The sequence below is a fragment of the Dermacentor andersoni genome, chromosome 8, assembly GCF_023375885.2.
Source record: "Dermacentor andersoni chromosome 8, qqDerAnde1_hic_scaffold, whole genome shotgun sequence".
Lineage (NCBI taxonomy): Eukaryota > Metazoa > Arthropoda > Arachnida > Ixodida > Ixodidae > Dermacentor > Dermacentor andersoni.
Genome location: NC_092821.1, coordinates 129,183,358 through 129,210,264, shown reverse-complemented (window position 1 = coordinate 129,210,264; position 26,907 = coordinate 129,183,358). Strand labels below are relative to the sequence as shown.

Sequence of the window (26,907 nt, the reverse complement as noted above, 5' to 3'; positions counted from 1 at the left end):
TTTCATTTCCCTTGTCATCGCTACGATCGGGATTTTTTTCGCCCCCGTCCGCAACCAACTCCATGAATTTGTCTCTTGTACGCCCCAGGCGGCATACAGATTCCATGAAGCCATTGCACTCATTTTTTCAGTCATCTTGTCGACTATCCATTGATGGTTACATCGCGTATGCCCGTGTTTTTTTTCAACTAGACGTTGTCACAGCCTCAACGTAAAGCCTTTCTTTGCACTCACTAACATTATGATGCTACAGTGTTACAGAGTTATCCTATGCTGGAGCGAGTTACCCGGTTCTGTTGGTGAATTGGCATGGCCAGATTTTGTTGAAGCCCTTGTGTGACACGTATACTGTCCATATATTTCTTTATGTTCTACTACTTCTTTGTCCGTTTCTTGCATTTGTTAAAAGACTTTTTTTGCCGCACGTTAAAACGTTAAAACACCCAGGAATATTCCTGGGTCACCACCAAAACTAAATCAGTTGGAAGTGGCACCCATGTTGTCTTTTATGTGTCTTCCTTTGTGTGTGTTTTAACTTGCGGCAAAAAATCTCTTTTAGCAAGCACCAACTAGGCCAACAATCTGTTCTGTTGTATTTGTTGTACTCCACTCCTGAAACAGCTCTGAATATGGCTGCAGCATGTGGCAGGAAGTAGATGTACAGCATTCCAGGTCGGCTGATAATGCAGCATGCATTCAAAGCGTAGCAAAAGCCCAAAAAACGAAAAGCGCATTTGCTCATGACAGCTTTCTGCTCCAGTTCCAGCGTCTGCGTCGTCAAACTGCGCGGAACGCCGGCATCGCAAGCCATGCTTGAAGCCGTACTTTTGAGCGTCATCGTCGCGCTTGCTGCATGGTTCGTTATGTAAGTACGGCTATACTGACATGTTTACCAGAAGTATATCTTGAAAAAAGAAAAACGTACACCGACCGTGTAAAACTTTAAAAGGCAAGACGTTTTGGCTTCCATACGGAAACCCTGTTTGTAAACAAGGCTTCCGCATGGAAGCCGAACTTATGCCTTTTAAAGTTCATTTGCTCTGCGTACGTTGTAAGAAGCCCAACCATAATTAACAGACAGATTACTCTCCATGACGCCATTTCTAACTTCTTCTTTATTCGCCTCTTCTCCCCCAGCCCATTTACTCCGGATTCAGTCTTGTAATTTCTTCTTCTTCAACTGCCTGAGCACGCTTCACCGCCCCTCCCCCCGCCCTTGTTTTCATCCCTCCTGGGATGGCATTGAAAAGCGTTTGCTATAGAGGCTGATTCATTGCGCCTACATAACACACAGACTTTTAGATTCCTTGTTGGCTCGTTGTTTCGACAACAGAAAGTGGCCTCTGTGATTAGAGCTTAAATTCCACAGCCCTTTCCTCAATAGCACCAAGTTTCCAACCCCTATTCTTGATATCGCTGTTTTGTTTTCTATCAAAGTTCCTTTTGATTCTTTCATGGCAATTGATTTCGCTTTCGTCGTTTCTTCTTTCTTCTTTCATATGCAGAATTGCTTTGCCGCCTATATACGTGTCGGATGGTAAATAGGTTGGGTTCCCAGTAGCAGCAAAGAGCAGTATACATTCGAGAGCTGTTGAGTAGGATTAGTTATGATGAGTTACCGCCGCTTCAAGGCAACACTTGCATCCACCTGAAAAGTCTGGATGCATATTTATATACTATTTGGTGTCATAAATAGCTCGCTCAGCTAGCCCATTAGCTGCTGGGTGATATGAGCTGTGAACCTAACTCCACGTCGATCGGCCCTTCCTTAAGTTGATAGCTCCGAAAGGCATGTCAATTGTCTGATACTCTCACGCTCTCACGTTTCTCTCACGTTGTAAAACATCTTTCGACAAAAATGGAGATCACACTGTCGGCGTCCCCCTTCCACGGTTCTTGTGCCGCTATCCTGGAGCACTCCCTCACTCAAGAGGAATGCTTGCGTTTTCTTCACGTTTCGAATTTTTTTTTGTTACACGAAATCTACGTGTAAAACATCAAATGGTGCGTTCGAGTGGTTCGGTAACATAATCTGTTGAGTCCGTTTTTCAAACTACTTTTTTGACCTGGCATTTTTCACATCACTGCACGTAACTTTTCATGTATTCGTTCATGTGGGGCCATGTGAACTGTTCGTCAGTTTCATGTATGTCCGCCAGAAACCAGCATGCTTACCTGAACGGGAACTATTGTGGTAAAGGTACAGAATTTTTGGAAGCAATGTGGGAGGTACTGCAATTCTACTTGTCTGTGTCTGTTGTGATGTTCAGTTCTTTCCCAAATTTTGGCGGCACCTATTGTTTCGTCAACAAATTCGACCCCTATTTTGTATATTGCGTCCTCATATTTCAAGAAGCTCCTGGACGGTGTTTCACTTCAAAGTCCGACAATTGAAGCTCGCTGACCCATCGTGCGACTTTTCCTTTCCGCGCTGCCATATTCAAAAGCTGAGTGAGCACCTCATGATCTGTGTACAACTTCTATCTGGCACCTTCCATGTAGGAAACGAAGTACCGAATAGCCTTTAAAACGGCTAGAGCTTCCTTCTCTGTCATCGTGTAGTTCACGTCCTCTTCGTTAAATGTGCATCAATGGTAGCCAATTACTATCAGGTGCAGATTATTCGGCTAGCTTGCGGCTCGCTGTTATTGTATCACTCTCGTTCCAAAGTGCGAGGCATTTGTATTGAGCTCAAGTGGTAGAGCAAATTGTGGAAGTCTGACTACTGGATCAGACGACATAGCTCGTACCAGATCTTCGTAGTCCACTTCGGAATCCAGGCCACGGAGGCTGCATTTCGGTAAGGGCGAAATGCGAAAGCACCCGTGTACTTACATTTAGGTGCACGTTAAAGAACCCCAGGTGGTAAAATTTCCGGAGTCCTCCACTGCGGCGTGCCTCATAATCAGTAAGTAGTTTTGGCACGTCAAAGCCCATAGTTTAATTTTAATTTAGTCCACTTCGCACTTTCCCGTCCAACAGAATGGCATGCCTCTTTGTGTAAGCAAAGTCAGGCAACTAGTTTTTAGAGAATAGGCATGGATAAATGTTCTATGATGTTCAGCCAACCCCAAGAACACCCGAAGTGAGTGAACATCAAAAGGTCTAACGTCTTTTGCTATGCATGCCGCTGATTCTTCCTTTTGTATTCTACGCAGTGACATGCAGTACTCTGGCCAAGAAAGTTGCCTTGTTCTTAAAGAATTCACTCTTCTTAAAATTTACCTATAAGTCCGCTTCTGAGAAAGCTGCGAGGACATAAGCCTGGTGTTGTTCACGGAGATGCTCGTTTTTAGAATACACAATAATATTGGCCACGCCCATGAACGGAACCAGAACCATATTCATCATTTTTTGAAACTACCTGGGCGAGTGCTTTCATCCGTAGAGAAGACAGTTGTATTTGTATATACCAAACTGAATAATAACTGCCATATACTGTTTTTATCCCCTTGAAGTGGTACATGCCAAAAGCCTTAACGAAATGTCCATCCAGAAAACCAAGTGCATCGAACTCTGTCGTCAATATTTCCATCTATTCTAGACATAAGCAATGGAAGGAGCTGTGTCTGGTTCTTAATTGATCTGTAGTATGTGCAGAGTGGGAACTTTCTATCTTCGTTGAGTGCTATCATTATCGGCGAAGCGTATGGTGATACTGACGGACGGATAATACGCGCGTCCAACATCTTCGCAAGCTGTTCTTTCAGTATTGCCTTCTTATTTCTGGAGAGGTGGTAAGGTTTCTTCTGTACTTCATTTGTGTCAAATAATTTGAAAGGGAACTTCAAACTTCGTAGTACCTGGAGGATAGCATCTGCAACAGTATAATTCAGGATATGCGATAGGAATGTCACCTTCTTTGTTCACAATGCGGATTTCTTTCTGCTTTCCCAGAGGTTGCGGCTGATTCGCTTCTTCGCTCACAGACACAAAGTCACCCCAGTGTATGTTAAGCTTGCGCAATTTAATGCCTTCATGGGAGAGTGGAAAGTCATACTCAATGCCTTCTATAACCAGCGTCAGTATTTCTGCAGTTGGTGACTACTACTTAAGCTTTAAGCGCATCCATTCGCAATGTTCCTTCTCACGCCCATCATATTCTCGCACAGCGACTGTTTTTCTTCTAACTATGTTCTCTGCTTTGGCTCTACTTCTTTTTACAATTGAGATTAAAACTCCACTGTCTGTACCAGCTCGCATTGTTTCACCGTTCACGTCAAGTTATATACGGAATAAACTTGATGACAGAAGTTGGACGGTCTCATTTGTAGAGACATGTTTAGAATTTTCCTCTGCTTCTCCCTACTCTTCAACTTGTCACTCGGTGCGTTTCTTTACGCGAGTTATGGGTCTTGCGATGCTCGCGCCAAAGTTAGATCTGACGCCTCCCAACCCCGACGGACACTTCTTGTCCAAGCGATTCACGCTTGGCGTCCCAGCGAAATCTTGTGTAATCTCGTAGCTTCGCTCAGTCCAGGAATGCGGAAGTAGTTTTAGTAGTTCCAAGAGCGCTTCCGGCGTTTTCAGAGTTTTTGCTAGAACCTGTCGCTGCAAATCTCTAGTTAAGCCGTGGATATTAAGCGCAAGAAGCGATGACACCAACAGTCCAGGTTCAGGGAGGCGAAGAAGTCGCTGTTTCTCGAGAAAATACTGGAAAATGTAAGAGTAGTATTCATGCCACCGCTCAACCGGATTTTTTTAAAGTCAAAAGCGAACTCTCCTTGCATTTAAACCGAGCTTAAGCTCTTGTTCCGAAAGTGCAATTATCCCTGTTCATGATAAAATAGGGACTGGAGAGTTGCCCTTCAATTTGCATTTGAAAGGCCAAGAGAATCTTTTTGTCGGGAAATGTTTCCGACCACTGATGCCTCTCGCGGTTATCGACCAAAGTGTTTCTGCTACACGTCGCAGCATGGCGCTATCTTAAACAGCTGCTTGGTTATGAGAATTTATCGTGACGCTTTTTTTCCCTTTTTTAACATACGTAGGTCAATAAGCAATATAATGACAAGAGCTTGGTGGCGCGAACCACCACCCCGTTCCAAAGGGGACGCTCATAGCATTCATCCATCCATCCGTTGAAGCGCCTGCTTGTTTGGTCAACGTAGAAATTTCCCCATAGGAGTGAAACACATTAAACCATAACAGTTTCGTGCTACACTCTAAAAAAAGTTTGCACTCTTTGGGGTGTATATCTGCCACACAACAATAATCGTCATCTGTCTTGCTTGCGTTTCCTTTCTTGAAAACGCCGCGCCCGCTACTTTCCTGTCGCCAATGCTATGTAATGCTGATAACACGCATGCCGTTCGTTACTGGGACGTACCGGGTTCGAAGCGTTAAAGAAAGGATATGCGGACAAGACAGATGATGTTTATAGTTGTGGGGCAAGATACGACTCAAAGAGTGTGAACATTTCTTAAGAGTGTACAACTGCGCCTCGTGCTGCTTAGCCGTGCGTGTGGCTAAGTTGTATTTTCCGGTAGTTGGAGCCAACTAATACACAGATTATGCTATCGTCTGTCATAGTTTCATTTGTTTTGCAAACCCCTTCAGCCAAAGGCTACGAGAAGTAACTCCATGAAATTTTAGAAGAGAGCAAGAATCCTGTAGAAATACCATCCGCCTTGCAGCATACAAATTTGCTCGGATATGCTCATAGAATTACTTTCATAATTCACAATGGTATAATAAACATAGGAATGTGTTGCTATTATTTTTCTATACTGAAGATTTTCCGTTGGGTCAGCTTACATGCTCAAGACGATTGTCTTAAGGAGAAAAGAAATGTAACAGTTTTTCAGCCAGCCCCTGCTTCAAACAAGCTTGTTATTAGGTCGTGTGACTGCTGTGGAAGGAAAGTAAGGAATGAAAAAACTTGATACGTCTCATAAAGTCGAGTAACACGAGCGCTCGGCTTTTGTTATCTTTATAGTGTGTGTCAGTTGTTGCACGGTGCTCGCTCGACTAAGCCACATCTACATATTGGAAGGGACAGCTGGTTGTATGTCATCGTATCGAAAGTCGGGTTCTAACAATAGCAACAGCGCGAAAAGAGAGCACCACCACATATTGCGTGTGACCCGCGGCAAAATAAGCTCATTACTCGATTTCGGCTCAAGTCCCGGCAAATGTGTCGTGTCATTGCCCCGGACGCCGGCATCGGAAGCCATGCTTGAAGTCCTACTTTTGAGCGTCATCGTCGTGCTTAGTGCATGGTTCATTATTTAAGTATGCCTATCTTTGACATGTTGACCAGAAGTATATCTGGACAAGAGAAGGACGTACACGGACCAAATAAAACTTTAAAATGCATGACGTTTCGGCTTCCATACGGGAGCTCCATTTGTGAAAAAGGCTTTTGTATGGAAGCCGAAAGGTCTTGAGTTTTAAAGTTTTATTTAGTTGATGCGCACCTTTCTTTTAAACTTTTCTTTTCTCTTAAACCTTTCTTTTAAAATTTTAAACTGGAATCATGGGAGATCAGATTAATCCACTTTTATGCTCCCTTCTGTTTGTGCAAATATACTCTAGATATCTGTTAATATCGAACTACTGCCTTTATTGGGTCACTTTAGTGTTCACAGTTTAAGCAGTAACCTTAAGAAAAATATTAATCAATATGATTTTGTACACACCATAATTTGTTGCATATTTTTTTTCAGACAACGCAAGAGACGTTTCTCGTTCTTTAAAGACCTCGGAATCCCCGGACCTCCTCCAAGCTTTCTTTCAGGAAACCTCTCCGAGATAATACAGAAGGTAAAGCTTGCTTTACAAAGACGATATTCATAAATAGACAGGTTAAAATATTTAAATAACAGTGACATATCAATGCGTTTTAAAAAGACTGACAATGTTCTTCAGCAGCACAAACACTTTGGCAATGGTGCTGTGCACAAATTACTTATTTGGTGCGTGAAAACTGTTCGCAAAACGCTCAACGCAGGAAATATTCATCAATGGTAAGCTCCATTAAACGGTGTATTAGAATTCAGCGCTCTTGAATTAAAACAGACAACATAAATAGAAACACAGACGATGAAGCGCCTGTATCAGACTGACGTGAGAGTGTGGACTATTCTTACCACGTGCTATTTACTCAATTAGCACATTGGCAAGGCTTAACCTAATATGTGCAGCCGTGCTACCTGTGCTCAGACTCGGGATTTGGTTGCCACCCAGAGACTACAACTGCCTGTCAGTGTGCGCAATCGAGTTCTTCCCGCATGGCCGTTCACATTGACGTTTTCACTCCCCCTGTGTTCTTTTGTGATAAATCACTTCATAGAAGGGCTTCATGGCCCGTGATCGTGTTTCTGTTGTGTGTCTGTGGTAACTCTGCAGCGCCCTATTCTGATATGCTATTCAAACTAGCCCTAACAATAGCAATAAACGCTTTCACAATACCAATGACTTCGAGTTCTTAAAACCAGGATCACGATTATACAATATAAGGAACGGCATAAAAATTCACACAATATTCGGAAAGTCGAATCTGGATGGCTGGCTCGGCAATAAAGATTAGCATTCATTGATTTCACTTAACTGTCCGAAAAGGCTATGGAAGCCGCGGACTACAATATTGTGATAGGGCTTTGCTGCCTGGATTTCCTCTGATCTGATGCGACATTAAGGGCCTTGGAAATATAGCCAACAACACTAAACCAAGCATGGCTGTCATGACGGAAAGAAAAATATGGGAACTCTGTTCAACAAGAGAAATGCTACGCTGTTAAATTATCTAGGGGGGTAAAAGTACTGGGGGGGGGGGGGGCATTGCATGCATGTGCCTCACTAATTTCACTACTAGCTGAAATGACAAGAAATTGTGTAGTTTCTTAGCAACCTGTGAGGTTTTCACCAACATAACCAAATACAATTATTTATACATCCGCCATAATTTCTATCATATGGCAATAGGGACATATTGATGCTCAAACACAACTCACAAGCTGTCTCGCCATAACAAAAAATTGAGAACTTCCCAATTGAAGCATGAGAACTGAAATAAAACACCTCAATATGCCAACTTTGCTTAATAACGACACCTAGACAGTTTCATTCTCCTTCGAAAGAATGCTGTACTCTGCCACAATGCGTTAAATTTCCTTGAATTTCAGTTTCCCGCTGTCATTTCATTGTAATCTAATATTAGATTGAAACAACTTTATTGATTACAGGGGAAAATTTTGATTCACTCTAGTGCAGCATGAAACTACAAAGCTGTGCCGGATTATGCAAAACTTTTACAGCATAAGCTGTTGTACTTCCTATAGCCGTTTCGGTTGGCACTGTTGTCTGCCACCGCCGCCTGTGGTTTCCGTTGCAGCAATCACTGGGAATCAGAAAAAAAAAAAAACACTGACTTCCCGCCGGGGTCGAACCAGGCGCCGCTACGCGGGAGCCATCTGCTCTGCCACTGAGCCCCGCCAGCGCTTGTTAGCTTTCAGGGGACGCAATGCCCTATAAACGCGTTCTAGCACCCAAGGAGACACGCGATGAGACAAGCGGGCCACGTAGCGTCGATACGTGGGCATATTGCAATGCAGTTGCATATTATTACACTGCGTGCTCAGCCATGTAGCACTTGCCTGGATAGCGGTACAAGGTAGGTCGAGAAGGTTTGAGGAAGAAAATAAAGATTCCTGAGATCTATAAAAAATGCTAGACTGAAAGAAAAACATGTAGACCTGTATAAATCAAGCTGGCCAGGTGACTATGTCACTGCCCCATTTGAAAGGGGATGCCAATAAATCACTATCATCATGATCATTAGCGTTGTATCGTGCCACTTGTCAAGCGATGTGCGATGCGCGCAAAGGAGCGTTGATAATCGCGCACTTTGTACTGCAATTGCCTATTATTAATGGAGGTGGCACTGCATGTAGCAGTTGCATATGTACTGGTACAAAGTACATATACAAGGTGTCAGGAAGAAAAGTAAGCTTAAGGAGATCCATGCAAAAATGCTAGACGGAAAACATGTATAGCAGGTCTCATTAAATCAAGTAGGCTAAGTGACTGTGGGTCACTGTCTCGTGTCAAATTTAATGCCAGTAAATCATCATCGTCATCATCATTAGCATCGTAGCGTGTCCTTTTGACTCTATGTTTCATGCGCGCCGCGTAGCGTCTGTACGTGCAAAATTTGCATAGCAGTGGTGTTGTATTCCCCCAGGCCTGGCGACATGTTGCAGTTGCATGTAAGATTTGCACGCTGCATGTAGCTGGATCTGGTTAACTCAAGCATGCTAGGTGACCAGTTATCCCCACCACGTTTAAAAGGGGATGCAAATAAATCGTCATCATCATCAACAACAGCATCGTATTGTGTTACGGGTCAAGGGATGTGGCATGTGCGCCGCATAGTCCGAATACCTGTGTTTTCTTTTCGGTACACGTCCTGGCGCTTCTTCGCAAGGCACGAGCCATTGGTGGAGAAGCGAATCGCAGAGCTACGCGCGTGGTTGTCAACAGGCAACGTCGGGCTCAGCAGACCGCTGTGCAGGGAGCAGCGCAAGCCGCAGCTCGCTGTCGACTCAGAGCAGCCAGTTCAGATCGTTCTGGCGAAAAGGGCGAGAAGAAACGTCGCCGCGAAGGCTCTCTAGTTCGAGAGACTGTGCTGCCTGTGCTGCGTGGGCCTGCGACTTCTTTTCGACTGCAAGCGCTTACTTTTTTAGAAACCCATACAGATTTCCTTTGTATATATTCATCCTACAGTTGGGTATACGTTAATTTTCCCTTTCATGACCTATCTTTCACCCTGCGGGCTTGTACAGAACAAGTTCGCAACGAAATCGACATACCGAGATTGTGGAAGCGGAAGTCGTCATTTGCGCTGGCATGTCCCGACATTGCAGCTTGCTCAAACAAGTGCCTGCACAGTTTTGCGCGCTTTCGACATTGCATCATGCAACGGCACCATATTTGAACGAATACCTGTAGCTTTCCTGTCCTCATCATTGCCGCAATCCATACAAACATCCGCAGTACAAACTGTAGAGCCACTTATACTTCAAAGCTAATAGGACCTTGGGAGAGCTAAAGAAAACCTTACTCTTCAGCGAACACACTATTAGCAGCAACGGGACGCCGATGGGGAGAAGGAAGTCATCTATCACTGTTTAGTATTCTCTCCATTGTCTGCAGAAAGTGAGAAATAGATTTCGTGAGGCCTGAAAATAGTAATTTTAACGTGACAGCGTTAAGGGCTCCATGCCGCAGAATATGCGGTATCGGCGTCCGGCGCCTCGCGCTGACCGTCTTGTAAAAGAATGTTCCTAACCAGGCATACCGAACCACGCGGTCCCTCCGTGTAGAACAATGGCGTTACTGAACTAAGTAAACTTCTCAAAGTAAAGTGCCTCGGATAAATTGCTAAGTACGACTTACACACAACTTGCAGGCATGATAGCGCTGGACTGTATTTTTAGTATACTAGAAAACCTAATTCTCTTATGCGGGCGCTCGAACACAAACCCCTTTTCCAGCGTTTCTACCATTCATGGAGCGGTGCGCCATGTTCCTTGCAACCCCGTACAGATGGCACTCTCCTCCGCGCATCTGCGTCTCACGAAAGAGGCCGCGTTTCTACCAGAAAGCTCGTCTTCGTGCAAAGCGTTCGCCGCCAGCGTTTCCCGATAAACATTAAGACTGCATAAACTGCGGCTGCGGGGAAGCGTGACAGGCGGTCAGGGATCTTTGAATGCTATCGAGTTCCACTCCTAAAGGTGAAGCTTAAGCATTCTTCAAATTTTTGGTTCGGCAGACTGGTCCACCTCCCTAAAGAAATCTATTAGGAATGTGCTGTAGCATGCTGTCTTCTCATTTCATGCGAAATAACCTCACACAAACCACTTAGTACGCGTACTTAGATTTTGCTTCGTGATGGAATAAATTCTCATTTTAATAGAGTTGTTTATTTATGTTCCTTCTTTTTTAGGGATCGCTCATCACATTCAAGGAATGGTTGGACAAATACGGAGACATTGTAGGGTACGTGCTTAGTTGTCTTTGTTTCTTTTTGGGAAATGAATATAGAGAAATTTAAGCTAATAGCTTGTGGCCCGCGGAGTAAATGAAAGGGCTGTGTGGCTGGTGCAATATTCTTACCTGGTTCGGAGGTGGTATAACCTGCTTTCCCTTGAATATTTAGTAGCCTGTTGGTGTTGTCTGCTGCAGTGGCATCCGGAAAATAATATATTAGCCTGCGATGCATAATCATGCTACCCTAATCGTTACCGTATTCCCCCTCTGCAGATGCTGGAATCGGTCTAGTAATTCCTGTCGGCTATTACTGTCAGGTCCGCTAAAATTTTCTCACGAAACTTTCAAAAATTATAAAATGAAATTATGGGGTTTTCCATGCCAAAGCCACTTTCTGATTATGAGGCAGTCCGTAGTGGAAAACCACCTGGGTTTCTTTAACGCGCACCTAAATCTAAGTACACGGGTGCTTTCACCCCCACCGCAATGCGGCCGCTGAGCCGGGATTCGATTCCGCGACCTCGTGCTCAGCACCACAACACCATAACCGCTGAGCAACCACGGCGGGTTTTCAAAAGTGATGTCTTGCGAGAGTGTTCGCATAACCGTACGAAAAGCACAATACACTTACTGGTTTCTCGAGCCTCAGTGCCTGTCTATGACGTCATACTTTCAACTCTCTACCTTATACAGCAAATCTTGTACATGTAGCCTTGCTTTGTGGGGTTATTTTTACAGGTTCTACAACGGTGCTCATCCGTTTATTATCGTGACAGATCCCGAACTAATCAGGAAGATCCAGATAAAAGATTTCAACAATTTTACAAGCCGAGGAGTGAGTACAAATGTTCAACCTTAGTTCTGCTGTATTTACTCTTCAAGCCGCTTTTAGAAGATCCATGAAATTAGCCGGGTTGATTTGCACACTCACATTAAAATTGTTACTCACCGCTTTAGCTGCTTAAATAAACGTTAGAAATCATAATTGAAAAGTGGTGTAGAGAAATTGATTGACCCTTGACTTTGGATACGTCAGCGCTTTTGTCGGCGTCCATAAATGTTTCAATTTTCTAAATATGCTAGCTACCGTAACCAGAAAAGTGCGGGAAGTGTTCGAAGAAATCACAAGACATTGTAATATTCCGCTCGATATGGCAGATTCTTCTCCTTGCCGCAGGTACCAGAGCACGAGATATTTTGCAAACGTGCAGGATAATTGCGAAAATTAAGATAATTTGTAGACGCCATTAAATATTTTATAAACGTTATTGCGCCTTTCAGTCGTCTCAAAGCGCTGGCTGCCGCGAGCGAAGAGTAATGCAAAGCTCAAAATTTGGCGTACGATAAAAGCCTGCGCCTAAATTTGCAGCACAGACGCTTTCTTTTTTTGTTAAAATGACCCCATTTGACAACTGAATTTCTTTTTTTCTTTTTAATTGAGTGACGACATGGTAAGAACGCGACTGAATGGCGTACACCGAACCCGGGAAAGTATACGAATAAACCTTCGCTTCAGAAAAAAGAAAAACTGCATCGCTCATACATAATCAAATGAAACGCTGTGGGAATGGTGCGAGGAAGCGAGCATGCAGCACGCGCTCTATCCCGTTACTTCGAGCCGTGTCCTTCACTTAAAATTCCCCCTTGCGTCCAATCATCCCGAATATAACAAAATAAAGAGTTCGCTTGTGCCTCTCATCGCCGGAGCCGATGGGCCACGTCACAATTGCGTCTCAATCGCGGTTCTTCTTTTTCTTTTTTTCTCCACTGAGAATAAGCGGACGCAGGGTCTCATTTCAGTCTTAAGCTATCTTCGCTCCGCTCTATGCATAGCAGTCAACGCTGTGGAAGCTACACAAGAAGTCCGGTCAAGAAAAGTTATCACTCGCGGGTTCCGTCAATGATTCACCGCGCGCCAACAGCGTTCGCTCGCGCGAGCCTGCAATTGATGCTCTTGGCGACGGGTTGCAAATAATAAACACGAAAAGAACAACAAAAATGAAAAGTGATCTGAAACAACGTATTAGCAGCCGTATACCAGATTGTGTTTGTTTGTAAGGATTAAAGCTTGTTTCGTTCAATACTGAGCCGATATATAAACGACAGTCGGCCACAGTTGGGTCAAAAAACATCGAACTATATTCAAGTGCGAAGGAAGCCATTGCAAGAAGTCTCTCAAGCTTCCACAGCGTTGACTGCTATGCATAGAGTTTCTCACTATAACACCTAGAGGGAAATCTGGCGCCACTGTCTATGGGAGTTTCGTAAGGGGCGCTGTGCCGTCATGGGAATTACGGTATATGTGTCTACGAGGCTTGTGTTGGCTGGTGTTGTAAGAGGCTTCATCTAAAACGTCGATATGGCTACACAAATAATGCGTTCTTAAAGTAAAACCTTCATAAAAGGTTTCCATTCACGCATATTACATATTCCAGTGAAGTTTCCTCCCCTACAGTGTATAACCAAGCGAAGAAAAGCAAGAAAAACGACAAACTGGTTCAAAGCGAGCGCGAATGTTGTCTGTGCTCCAACTTTAGCGACCCGCTGATACCTTTTACGTTTCATATAATTGTACATGCAAAAACAAGTTTTCAAACTTAAACAAAATATGTTTTTGTGTAATAATAAAGCGAAAACAGCTTCTTACGTGCTGTTTTAGTAGAAAATTAATCATTGTGACAGACGGAACGGTGCTTGCCTGTCTCTCCGAGAACGATGCCAATCCGAAGTCACAATATACCGGCATTCCCATGCATACCACAGCACAGGAGCACGAGATTTTCCTCCAGGTAATATAGTGAGAAACTCTATGCTAGTATTTATGGAACAGAGTATAAGCATAAACCGGTGGAACATTCCAGGAATTACCACGGGACACATGCGCCGGCCTTTTCTATATACAATGCCCAATTCTAGACCGGTATAATGTAATGAGCCATTCCTTTATATTCGATTATCTTAGCTCCCTCCGGCTCATGACAGTCAGACAGTGGTGACAACGCAGGCGTCACCAGCCCCGAAGAACCACCAACGGTCAAAGCTGCGGAACACAATCGTCGCATTCTCCCGGCATGGCTGGAGTTTCTTCTTAACGCTTGGACAAACGCAGTTGTAACGAGTCTTTGAAAAGGCCTTCACACAAAGAAGCACCTGTGTATTGCTTTAAATAATGATCAACTTATGTAGAGAGCATAGTGATAGTCATGCAAGCTGGCATCGAAAATTCAGAAGGCCGCCTCAGCTAGCTACAGATCGGTAGCTTTACCAAATATTACTGCTGCGGCATTGATTCTTGCTTTAACTGATGCATGCTTTAACATGCGCTAATTCGTGCCTGAAACTTTCTTCTGCATCATGTATGCGGACGCTACGCTTTGCTCATTTGATATAAATGTACCTTGGAAAAAATTTAAACTTGACGAATTTGTATTCGGCAAGGAGGCCTCCTTTCATTAGATTCATTTTAACATTTCTTTCTGCGTACATGCGTTTGCGTGACTGTTTCCACGACATAAGTAATTATATCCTCTGGCTCATGGCTATAGGATATCAAGTTTGTTGAACAATTTGCTTTGTTTCAAGGTTTGCGGTCGTGTCTGAACGCTTACAGATGATGTCAGGCTTCGTGCGGAGTCATCCCATTATCAGTCAAAGCATGGTGCATGCTGAGGGGGACCGCTGGAAGAAAATGCGCAGCCTCATCACTCCAGCCTTTACGACGAGCAACATGAGGAAGGTAGGCAGCGATGCTGTTAGCTTGGCGGCAGAACGCTCTACTAGTAGCACTCGGAGAAACGGACACACGAAACTAGATCTTGAGAGGATCGAAAGTGGTCGAACGAGAGATTTCTCACGCTGGCACTGGCAAAGGCTCCTAATCAAAGCCTTGACTCCTGAGTGAGGCTGCCCTTGTCATACCACTGTTGATCACTTTGTATCCATTTTCATGCGAATCCCGAGTCTACAGATTTAGTTTAGAGGAGACACAGACAAAACAAAGTACTCAGTGCTGTTTATTGCTATTGTTTTATTTTGTGCTTTAATAGATGCTTCTGTTTTGGTCACGGAATTTGCTATAAATCGTCTGCGGCAGATAACGTAACTGTAGTTATGCCGCTAGATTACTCGAAGTGGCGCATATTATTCGCATCAGAAATCGAAATGTATGATCAACTAATTAGGAAACATTTAACTGATTACCTTTCCGTTAATTATTTCATGGCACATTTCTGCAATTGGCCGGTTGTAGCCGGTGAGTTTGCGAGGCACATCGACCTAAATGATTTCTAGGGATCGCACGGTAAGTGATTTACTGGTGAAGGAAATTGTAGTATTAGCCATCATCGATATTCAGAATGTCTGTATAGTCTAAAAAAGCACCCGCTAGATCTTTTTACGGGACGACACGCACGCAGCTGCTCAACATGTTTTTACACATGCTTCTACACCGGGAACAAGTGTGTTTTGCACGGCCGCGCGCGGTTGCGCTCGCCGTAACTTGAAAGGGATCGGCAGACGGCTCATCCGTTTGTGTGGGCTTTGTTCTCGCCGCTCTTGCGTTGAAGTGATAGACCGCACGAAGGCCAGTCCGCTCGCTGCTGCTGCCGCTCTTGCTCACACCAGCGTCAAGCGTCTTGCAGCGTGTCCGCGCTCATCGAGCGGGATGTGTTCATGTTTGCTTGGGCGCGCTGACACCATGCTTGCTATTTCAGTTAGCGAATGCTTCCAAGTGCACACGTCCGATAAAACTACTATCCTCACTTCGCATAGCTGTGTACTAATTTGCTATCGCAATCAATGCTTCGCCATTTGGGCGAAACTGCAACTTTTTGATCACATATTCACGGTGTCTGTTATAAAGTGAAGAACTTCTCTTGGGACTCTAGCAGGACGGCTCGCTTGCAGAATTTTACAGCTAGGCAGTTAAGGGGACTTGCACAACTGTCTTCGTGCCCCTGTACCGCGTCTGGAGCGGCATGCTCAGTATCAACTGTCGACCAAATAACCACCAGCTAATTGTTTTCAAACGTAGTTAGTAATGATTACAAAATTAAAGGTAGCTGCACCTATCCCACTGGACAAGAGGAATCCTTCGCGCTTCTTCTTTGTCAGTAGCAAGTGATTTTTGCTTGTAACGTTGCGTTTCACAGGCACCACGTTGGAGGTCAGCTAGGAGTTCACGCGGTTGCTGCAAGAAAGCAGAGATGGTGGTCAAGGAACGCAGCCTGCTAGCGAGTTTCGCATCAGTCGTGTGATCAGGGCTTCGATGTTTAGCCATTCCTAAAGACAGCCACTAAACAGATCTCTACTATTTCGGACAAATGGTGTCAGATCTAGGGAGCACAGCTTTGCTGTCTTTCGTATATTAGTTGCTGAAATTGGCATAAGTCGTCCAGGAATATTTTTATCCTTGTGCTTAGGAGGAGCGATCAAATGGCGGCCTTCCGCTTTCAGATGGCGAGCCTCATAGACGACAGCACAAATGAGTTGCTCGATGTTATCGAGACCCTGCGGCCGAAACACCAAGTCATCGAGTTTCGGCAGCTGTTCCAGAGGCTAACGGCAGACATCAACTTGAGATCAGCGTTTGGCATAAAATCTAATCTGCAGCAAAAAGATCGAGTGAACAGCTCTGCAGAGTCGCTGTTTCAGGAGAGCTTGAAAAGTTTTCAACAATTTCGTACTGCATGGATAAACTTCCTTACTGGTAAGTCCACAGATTTTGTACGTAACTTTGTTGAAGCAGCATAATATGCAAGTGGGAACAAATTCAATCGATGAGAAGTTAAAAACATTCTTGTTGAATTCACCTCAGAATGAGCATAGACTTTATTGCGATTATCACTGCAGCAATGTAGCTGACACGAATAACTGACACAGCGCGTGCTGAAGCAAAGCCGCATTAGAGCTCGGCAGCGTCAAGACGACTCTCCATGCACAAGCGGCTGTCCAGTAAATCAACAATTCCCTCGAGATGCGATGCGCGATGCGAGCCAACGGCAGTGCGAACCGTCTCGTGGGTTACGAACAATGGTGCGCTACCCCTCGAACAAGCACATCCCTATTTGTGTTCTTTGTACTATGTAGGGAAACACAATAGGTACACACAAGGGGATAATTAACGTCCCCTGACTATTCTCGTATGTCGTCACCATCCTCGTCAATTATTGTCAATCAACACAAACAGCAGACCAAGCTTCGCTTACATCCATTCTTACAGCGCATGAAATCTCCAGGAGTTCTTTTCTTAAATTCTTTTCTCTACAAGGAACCTTGTTTTCTTTCAGCCTGCTTTCCGGAGTTTGCCTTTTTGTGGACAACGTTCATATCGTACAGTTCGCGGCTCAACAAGACTGCCACAGACAGGATGTTTGATGAACTATCTCCTATCGTAGAATTCCGTCGTGGAAACCGGGAGGTAGGTCTTCTCAATCACGCAGGCGTGACTGATATCTAAGTTGCTAACCGTTCTCCGGAAATACTTATGCTTGGCAATCTACTTGAGTTCTATGTCAATCCACACGACTTTTATGTCGTCAAGTTGTAAGCGAGATTTAGCCTGCATATAAATCTGTAATCCTGTCCCAAAAATAATTATGCAGGCGATCACGTTGGACCTAATATTCAGCTTTCTCCGAGGTCTGTGAACTCGCAGCGTTGTTGCCAGTTCTCAGATATGCGCCTAATCCAAAGCCTGGCTTTGGCAACGACGAGCACGGTACTATAAAAGCTAAAATTAGGAGCTTTTATACTATAGCGCCTGGTGTTGCACTATCCAGCCTTCGCGTTTCATCTTCCCAGCTAAGATGGCAGGCAATGGAAACCGGGGCTGCTAGATCGAAATCTTACTCATAATCGATAGCTGTGTGGCAGAGTCATTCAAGTGTGATTGACGAGCAATGAGCGATGGTGCCAGCAATGTGTGGGAGTCCCCCAAGCCTAACACACCTGCGGTCGCAAAAGAGCGCCTCAAGCGCGATGACGAATGCATCTTATCTGCCGATGTCACGCTTATTGGAGTTTGTTCGTTGAATCGCCTCTTTATATCCTTTCAGAACGATAGAAGCGATCTCCTGCAGCTTATGCTTAATGCAAAAGTTGAGGATGAAGCCTTCGTAGACGTGCATTCACTCACGACGTCCGTTGATGCAGATAGCGCATATGAAGGTAAAGTTAACAGCTGCCTACTTCCCATACCGCATCTGATTATTGAATAAGTGGTTTATTCTTGAGAAACGGCAACACATTTCGTCTCTCCTTTGTCTTTCAGAGAAGCAGCCTGTCAAAGCAAAGCACGGCGGGAAGAAATGCTTTCTAACAAATACGGAAATTTTGGCAAACGGCTTCATCTTCTTCGTAGCGGGGTGAGAATACGTGGGAAGCTAATAAGTATTTGCTAACTGTTCGGTAAAAATAATGTTAGTAAATATTGCATACCCGTCCTGGCATAAATAAATCCCACTGTAAGAAAACAACAGATACATTACCGCGGTAAACGTTGAAAAACTAACACAACTCTGATTTACAGCTAGAAGTAAAAGCTCAGTGCATTTACGTTTTCGTGCAAAATATGCTGACTCCAAACGCGATATTGATAGAGCGTGAAAATCCTTGGTTTTTGTTGTGTCTTGGTTGCGTAGTTTGCTTCAACACTCGCATAAAATTGCAAGGCCATGGCAACACGATGAGCAATTGCGCCACCGGAAGTGCCCCCATGTCCGCCCTGTCGCTCCAACAGTATATTGCCTGTCAGTCTCTGGTGGTTTGCATCCGGAGCTGTCAATGGGCAGCAGTGTACACCGAAGTAACGCTACTGCAATCAGCTGCTGATTTACGAGGTGCAAATTATGTATGACATATTAAATAACAATTAAGTGGGGATAACGTTCATGAGTACATGGCCTCCGTGGAAAGCATGACATCAGTGCACGCCTTTGTCATTATCAAAATATTCCCCCAGGTGGCCAAAGATTTTTTAAGTATCCCTCTTGTTTGTTTCATTGCTATTACAATACACAGTATAACATCGTTGATACATTTCCGTTACGTACGTTTTAACAGCGCAAGCGTTCGCGATGAAGAAAAAAAAAACAAATGACCCAACAATGTTACGCCCATTTTTTCACCGGTTCAGACGTTCCCGGAAAACACAATATTTTGGCGCCAAAGTTCAGTACGTCATTCAACTTGAATCGCATGATGCGTTTTCCGGCCGCTAGATCCCATATATATAAGAAAACCTGAAGACCATGGTGCGCACAGTTTCTTATTCCGTTAGAAGCAAATCTCCACCAGGGTCATCGCACGCCGCATTCACAGCTATCGCCGCCAAACCTACAGCGATAAGCATCTTTACCTGTTGTTTTACAGCGCGTGGTGCGTAGTGTCATTGGTAGCGTACTCCACGCTTTCAGTAGGCGATAATCCAAAGGCGCCACCATTGCCTGCAGCAGGCGGCGCGATGAGGGCATCCCGTTTCGCTTCGGCGGCATCCAGCATCGTCCTCCAGTTCGATATCGTTTCACTTTCCCGTCGCCCTCATAAAACACCACACAATAATAGGAAAACAACAAAACGTGTCTCGGGACCGCCGGAGCCCCATCAGCGCGACGCGGGTCGGAGTCTCATGCCGCAACGATCCGTGCGACGCTTCGCATTACGTAGACGTCAACAGTAGTTGAATCTTGCAAAAAAGAGGTGAGGCGTGCACACAGGACAGAAGATTAGAGCAGTGGACAACGCGAACGTGCACTATCAACTGAAGGGAGCACTGAGGCGTAAAAAGAAAGAAGACACAAAATTCATCTGTGCAAGCTCAGATGAGCATAACGAATCCTTACCAACTATATAGCTCAGCTTTCTGTCGTTCTGAGTAGTTGAATCTGTCCAATCTTTTTAGTTATTTCGGATCGTAAGTTTTCCCGGTAAGTACGACTTAAAGTGCGACTTTAGCGCCCGGTCGTGCAGCAGGAGCTCCGCGCTCCTGCTGCCATCTCTCGCGCGCGGTGCGAGTCTTGCTGTCCCCTCGTCCTCCGAAACCGGATCACGTGTTCTCGCCTATCCTCTCGCCCCCTTCCTCCGCACAGCGCCGTTGAGGCGACTCTCGCCACTACCGTCTACTCCGCCCTCACCGTCTCATCTCACGCTGTCGCGGCACTGCCGCACTGCTGGCGACGGGCGCCCCCTGCTTCCTAGCGCGTGATCCACGGCTCTCCGCTCCTCTGTATCCGCGTCGCGTGGCTGTACGGCTCTCAGCCGTGTTTCTCTCCTCCCAGTTTGCGGGGGCCTTCCTCAGTGTCTTCTCTGGCAATGCTTGCGCCTGGCTGTCCTTCTCCTGCCTCCACTCTTGCCCTATACCTCCCCTTACCGGGCGCAGTGCCATTGCGGGGACTCGAAAGACATTTATATTGTTTCGCGCTCTTAGTTCTACTTCCCACCCCAACCTTGTTCGGTCACATTGAGGCCTGTGAGTGAATGAGTGTGTGACCTCACCTCAATACCCCTGTTCTCCACCCGTTTCCTCATCCCACTTCAGAAGAAACATTAAATAATAATTGCTAATCTCGCCCTCCCTTCCCCCTCTCCCCGGTGGTGACCCACTATAACACGGCGCGATGGCGCGTCTCGGGAGCGCCGCTCGATAGCGGCGGACCGCGGTGTGTTCTGCCCAATCCGAAGCACAGAATCGCCTCCGTTCGGCACAGCGTGTTCTGTATGCGGTAGCCTGTTGTTGAAATAAGATCGCATTACCAGCGTAATCGTTGACGAACTTTTTATGGCAGTTTCTTCCAGATCGTATGAACGAGTTTCTATTCTATTTCAGTTGCTTTTTAGCGCAGTAATAATTTTTTTCTTAATCAGAGTATGATTTAGCCCAGAGGCTTCCACTTGAGCGGCCAATAAGCACAGAAAATGCAGACATTTATTAAACACACTCTGTCACAATGTTCCTCTACGAACATTTATTGGGCCGTCAACGTCGACGACAAGATGCGTCAACTTTCAGATTCTTCCTCGATATGCCTCTCTTGCTAACTGGAACCATTGCAGCGTTAATGCACAAGTAAATTACAGGTCCGAGGCGACAGCCACAGCTCTGGCTTTTATATCGTATCTCCTTGCAAAACACCAAGACATTCAGGACCGTCTTCGAGATGAGGTCCTTGCCATCCTGAAGAGAGATGTATGATATTTTTCGATATCCAAGGTGGCATTTTTTATTCGTCATGTGAGTCTAACTGAAAAACATGTGGTGTTTCAGGGAACCTTTACGTACGACAACGTTTTCAGCATGAAATACATGGACCAAGTTATATCGGAATCCCTTCGTTCTTATGCGCCCGCCGTAGGGTAAGTAATGCTTTTCGATGGTAACACTGTGCTTTATTTACAATGAAATTCATTCAAGGAAATTGTTTTTTTCCTTTCGAGACCATTTGTATGTCTCCGTAAAAATGCGAAGATATTCTGAACACGCGACTATACCACAGGTACCAACTGCTCAGTTCAGATTCCACAGGTAATAAAACCATCATTCCCGGCACCCATTTCACACCGAATCGGGGTATAAATGTGCCTAATTAACGTTCTTGACACTTTCCATTTGATGAAGTTGAATGAATACAACAAGTTCTTTCTCTCTGTTTGACAGCTTCACAACAAGAGGATGTGCTAGGGACTACGTCCACAAGGGTATCACTATACCTGCCGGAACCAACATCCTTATTCCCCACTACCACATGAGCCGTGACCCAGCGTTCTGGAAGGAACACGAAATTTTCGATCCCGAAAGGTCGGCTATCTTTCTATTTTTCTTTGTTAATCACACGTGGTGCCCATATCAATCATCTAGGCCAATGCTCACAAAACATGCTTACGCAAACAGCCTTCGTAAGAGGAGACGGCAGGAAATCGTGATGTCTAACAAAACATTACCGAGTGAGGCCCATTTAACGCATTTGCGACCTAGAGCAATTGTTTATGCGACCCGTACATGCCGCTCCTTGAGCTGTATTCAAAAATATGTTTCTGGGCAGCATATGATTTTCCGGCGGCATTTACGATAACATGTCCGGCTTTATGACTGGCTTGCATGGGTTCCGAGCAGTTCAAGCATAAGAACTTCTCTGTGAATACTCGCCCTGATGTATCGCGCTGAACTTGTACGCTCTTGCAAAACATTGTAGTTACTCTGGGTGGTTGATTGAACCTAGGTGTAGCACTCCAGCGGCCCTATGACGTAAAGCCACTACAATCTGTTTGGGAGCGCAGTTCTAAGGCACCGTTCCTGTGGCGAGCGTCGGTGTCCTACCTCGTAGCCGAGCCAAATAAAGATGCCAGCTAAAGATGATAGTAGCCGAGCCAGCTAAAGAGGATAGCGGGAGCGGATTACAGCGGGCGATGAAAAAAGAATGGCGAGAGCGAAGAGAGCGCGAGGAGGAAAGCGGAGGACGAGGGTATGGTAAATTAGAGAGATCAAAAGTGTAGGGCCGCGCACGAGGGGCTTTGCACCGACGATGGCTACGAGACGGCGCCAGAGTAGCGTGCGTCATATGTATGGAAATAAAGCGCTGCATGAGCGGAGGTTGTCTGTGGCGGCTGCTGTGAATCGCGCCCACGTGTGACCCACGCGCTTCCCGTTGCGATCTCCCGATTAGCGAAGCAGTCGAGTTACATCTAGCTCCACTTGTGACGTGCCGCACGAGACAGCTTGTCCAAGCCATCCAATATCGCGAAATGAAAGCACGTGTAAAGTTGCACTCGGAGAGAGAATACAGAGGATGGCAGGGAGGTTAACCAGAGGTAGATCCGGTTGGCTACCCTGCACGGGGGAAGGGTTCAGGGGATAAAAAATGAAAGGGAGTGGAAGGGGGAGATAGCGAGAAAGTGAGACGAGCACTAACAAAGCGCGTACACTATAGAGCGGTAGTGGGCCGCGTTCTTAAAGTCTATCGTGAAGCCCCGTAGACCACAGGAATCTTAATAATGCGAATAAGGCCTTCAAGGCGGATGTTCTTTCAGAGCACTGATCTCAAGCTTTCAGTTCTGATAGTGGACGATGGTCCAACTGGTCCAGTACTCTGCACATCACTTGTCTCTGGGCACTATATCACGGGCTGACACAGGTGATGTGTGTGAGCGTCTCTTCGCTGTTGCTTGTGTCGCACTTGGGGCTGTTGGCCATTCCAATAAGGAAAGAATATGAGTTCCTAAAGGCAACGCATAGCCACAAACGCCACGTCGTGATTTCAAATTAAGGAATACCGTAGTCCTTGGTAATCTTTTTTTATAACAATCTCCTGACCTCATACCTACGTAACCAGCGAGGTCAGCATCAGCCGTTGACGCGCAGCATTATTTGAACGGCCCAATCAAACACTTTTCTCTTGTATGGGATGCTACCTTTGATTACTTTAAAAGCGAAATGCATTACCTACCCTGCCAGGTTTTTCTTACATGATTGACAATTTAAGCGGGAGCACGCAGAAGTGGGGAGGGTTTCAACGGGGCCAAGCCTGCGCTGTGAAAGCAGATAACTGGATGAGGAAGATGCTGGCAGAGTCTCGGCTGGCCCACTTCGCCTAAACTATTTTACGATGGCTGGTCAAAAATCGCAGCGATGTAGAGGAACGGCAAAAAATGCTGCTAAAAGGAATGAGACTTGGCAGAGTGATATCGCATACGCGCCGGAAGGGCTCGACAATGTTACACTGCCATGCCAAAATATTATTATACTCAAATACATCAATTCTCCCCGTAGCTCCGACTAGCTAGTGCCAGAGTGATTGGTGGGCTATTCCTTTGAGAATGGGGTAGTCTCCGGTTATTCCGTTAAGAATTCAGTTTTGTTTAGCATATTAATGCATTTCTAATGCGTACACGTCAATTTGACCTGGTGTGTTGACACAGGCGAATTAAGGGTTACCCAAAAATATTTTGACCAATCATGGAGGGCTGATAGGATAAATGGAATAAAAACAATTTGGAATATCTTTATGTTATAGTGGTATGGTTATTCAATGCAAAGAGCATCTATAATTACGCGCGCTTCCTGAACGGTATTACTTGCACAAAGAAATAATAGTGGAAATCGGGCAATAGTGTACGGGCATGTACTCTGGCCTTCCCAGTTCCATTTGTCGTACTGTTAGGGAGATCTTGGTGCGTACTTACAAAAACGACCTTGCTCTAAAATTGTATATTTCACTCAATCATGATGTTGCACACATAATTAGCGAAAGCAGCCTTTCAGAGGGGAAGAGAACTAACAAACGAAAATATGTGTTAATGCGGTCCCTTGAATAATAAACATCAAGAACTCTTTTCACCAAGTCAACCAACCAGGTAATCGAAGAAGCCATTTCGTCCCTTATGTGTTAAACTATTTGAGTCGCTTCACGTAACCCACAAAATCCTAGAACAAAACACAAAAGAAAAGAGGCTGTATTCAATGTTTTCGGAATGAAACTCAATGACAGCTTTTAGGCTTGGTTGCTTTCAGCCGGTTAGCTAGATATCACTGCTCGGAAATGTGTCTTGGGCAGAAATCTTATGTTTCCTTAGCAAATCAAGCAACACTACGTCTGAACGACAAGTGAAGTCATAACGTTGTTTTCCATTCTCATTTCTACTCCTTACCTCAAACTATTTACAGATTCAGCCCTAAAAACAAAGTCAAGATAGATCCTGCGGTGTACCAACCTTTTGGTCAAGGCCCTCGGAATTGTGTCGGTATACGCTTCGCTCAGCTCGAGATGAACCTAACCATCGCCAAACTAATGGCGAAATACAAGCTCATTCTGGACGAGCGTCACATTAAGGTGCGAGCTTTCTCATGCAATGTTCGACGCAATTTCTCATAGAAAGCCCAACTTGCTTTTGTTTCCACAGGGAAGACTTTAAATATAATAATTCACAACTGAAACCTGTTATGTACGAATACTGTTTATATGACTATATGACACATTTATACTAACTTGAACTCCATTGTATATTACCCAACACTGGGGGGGGGGGGGACACATGCGCAGTACAAACCCCGTCATATGTATTCATTTCTCGGGAAGTGCCTTCTTTTTTTGCTCAAACCTTTACCACTTAATATGCCGAGATAACCAGCTCTAGATTCAATGTATATATCAGGCCCATTTGAAAATAATATTTCCGTATACGTCGCTGCCTCTATTGTACTATTATCCTGCTGAATTGCATTAGGTGATCGAACAAGGTATGTCCCTATATTCAACATTCGGTAAGGAGTCTTGTCTTTATCAGGCCGCTCACTCAAACATATACCCTTGACAAAACTTTACATCCAGCGATATTTCTTATTTGACAACCCCCTCCCCCCCCCCCCCCCACGCAGCGGTAGTTCACTGGGTACGGCATTGCGCAGTTCATCTCGATGTCACATGTTCAATCCCAGCCACGGAAGCCGCGTTTTGATGGGAACAAACTGCAAAAAAAAAAAAGAAAAAACGCTGGTAAACTTTGATTTTGTTGGAAGTAAGAGAACCCCAAATGATCAAATCAATTGCGCAGTACCTCATTACGGCGTGTGCATTATAAGCATTCGCATTCGCAGGCATCGAAAATCCAACAATTTCATTTATGAAATATTTTTAATTGACCGCTGTTCGCTTTACGTTCCAAGTTTCATAGAAAATTATCTCGTCTGTGAGGTTCAGTGTACCATAGATTGAACAAACTTCTGGCATCACTGTAGCATCAGCATTGCTTAATTTGCTCCCTTTTGACTGCTGTGGATATAAATATGAAATCTTTGCAGTAATGCCCGCATTGTTTATTATTGCAGGAGAATACGCTGAAGCTTGAATCTACCTTCGTCTTGGCCTACCCTAAGAATGGCATATGGCTCAAGCTTGAAAAAATTTGAACAGCATATCTGCATTTTCCACGGGATGAAGGGATCGCTCGGCACTGAGTATTTTAAGAGAGCTGTGCACTTAATAACAACCTCCTAAATTGCGACAACTATACTAGCCGCTTTATTTTATTAAAGATTATGCGTATTATTTTCATGAGCTAGCATCCTTAGGATACTTCACGCACCTTCAGAGTTCTGTCTGTCTGCCTGTCTGTCTGTCTGTCTGTCTGTCTGTCTGTCTGTCTGTCTGTCTGTCTGTCTGTCTGTCTGTCTGTCTGTCTGTCTGTCTGTCTGTCTGTCTGTCTGTCTCTGTCTGTCCCTGTCTGTCTGTCTGTCTCTGTCTGTCCTGTCTTTCTGTCTGTCTCTACCTGTTTCTGTCCGTCTGTCTGTCTGTCTGTCTGTCTGTCTGTCTGTCTGTCTGTCTGTCTGTCTGTCTGTGTCTGTCTGTCTGTCTGTCTGTCTGTCTGTCTGTCTGTCTGTCTGTCTGTCTGTCTGTCTGTCTGTCTGTCTGTCTGTCTGTCTGTCTGTCTGTCTGTCTGTCTGTCCCGCCCAACCAGGATTACTGGGTATTACATGGTCGTATGGGTAGCGCATCAGGCTGGTGTGCTGAGGGAACCGGGTTCGAAAGAAACCGTCGGGCCCCATCTTGTCGCTGACTGTGTGGCAATATGTACAATCGCGGTCAAAAATACGCGGCCCACGGCTGCGGGCGCTGGAGCGGCTGCGGGGCCACAACGGTGCGCTGCTATCTCCATCGAGCTAGGGTACCTCGCGTGCGTCTAAATGTCGTACAAAAATCCCTCACGTGAGCTGATCCTAAATGCCTAGGGACAGGATCGTTTAGGGACTTTTGAGAAGGCGCGATGGTGGCGCCAAGTGATGCCGTGGTGCCATGTGGGGCGTTGAATCTCTGGCCCACGCCGACAGCTGGTCGAGCTGGTCTTCGTATTTGCAACATCGGTCTAAGTACATTTGCAATAATTATTCAAACTCAAAAATAAAACCTATCCCACATAGTGGCCACAAGG

General features: G+C 45.1%; 1 protein-coding gene across 1 annotated transcript; it reads left to right on the top strand.

Annotated features, from left to right (window-relative positions):
• The first annotated feature begins 809 nt into the window (after positions 1-809).
• On the top strand, positions 810-26,185 carry LOC129383337 (cytochrome P450 3A13-like). The gene is made up of 14 exons (XM_072289914.1): positions 810-865; positions 6,669-6,765; positions 10,949-11,001; positions 11,731-11,827; positions 14,603-14,728; positions 16,447-16,699; positions 17,280-17,410; positions 18,048-18,164; positions 18,268-18,356; positions 21,067-21,175; positions 21,254-21,342; positions 21,644-21,784; positions 24,647-24,812; positions 25,808-26,185. The coding sequence occupies exons 1-14, from the start codon at positions 810-812 to the stop codon at positions 25,886-25,888; spliced, it is 1,605 nt and encodes a 534-aa protein (XP_072146015.1). The 3' UTR covers positions 25,889-26,185.
• The last annotated feature ends 722 nt before the right edge of the window (positions 26,186-26,907 follow it).

Bases quoted from the DNA above. Each gene is read 5' to 3' on its own strand.
- LOC129383337 (XM_072289914.1), top strand. From the start codon at position 810: ATGCTTGAAGCCGTACTTTTGAGCGTCATCGTCGCGCTTGCTGCATGG. The intron at 6,766-10,948 runs GTAAAGCTTGCT...CTTCTTTTTTAG, and splicing joins TCTCCGAGATAATACAGAAG to GGATCGCTCATCACATTCAA. The intron at 16,700-17,279 runs GTAAGTCCACAG...GTTTTCTTTCAG, and splicing joins ATGGATAAACTTCCTTACTG to CCTGCTTTCCGGAGTTTGCC.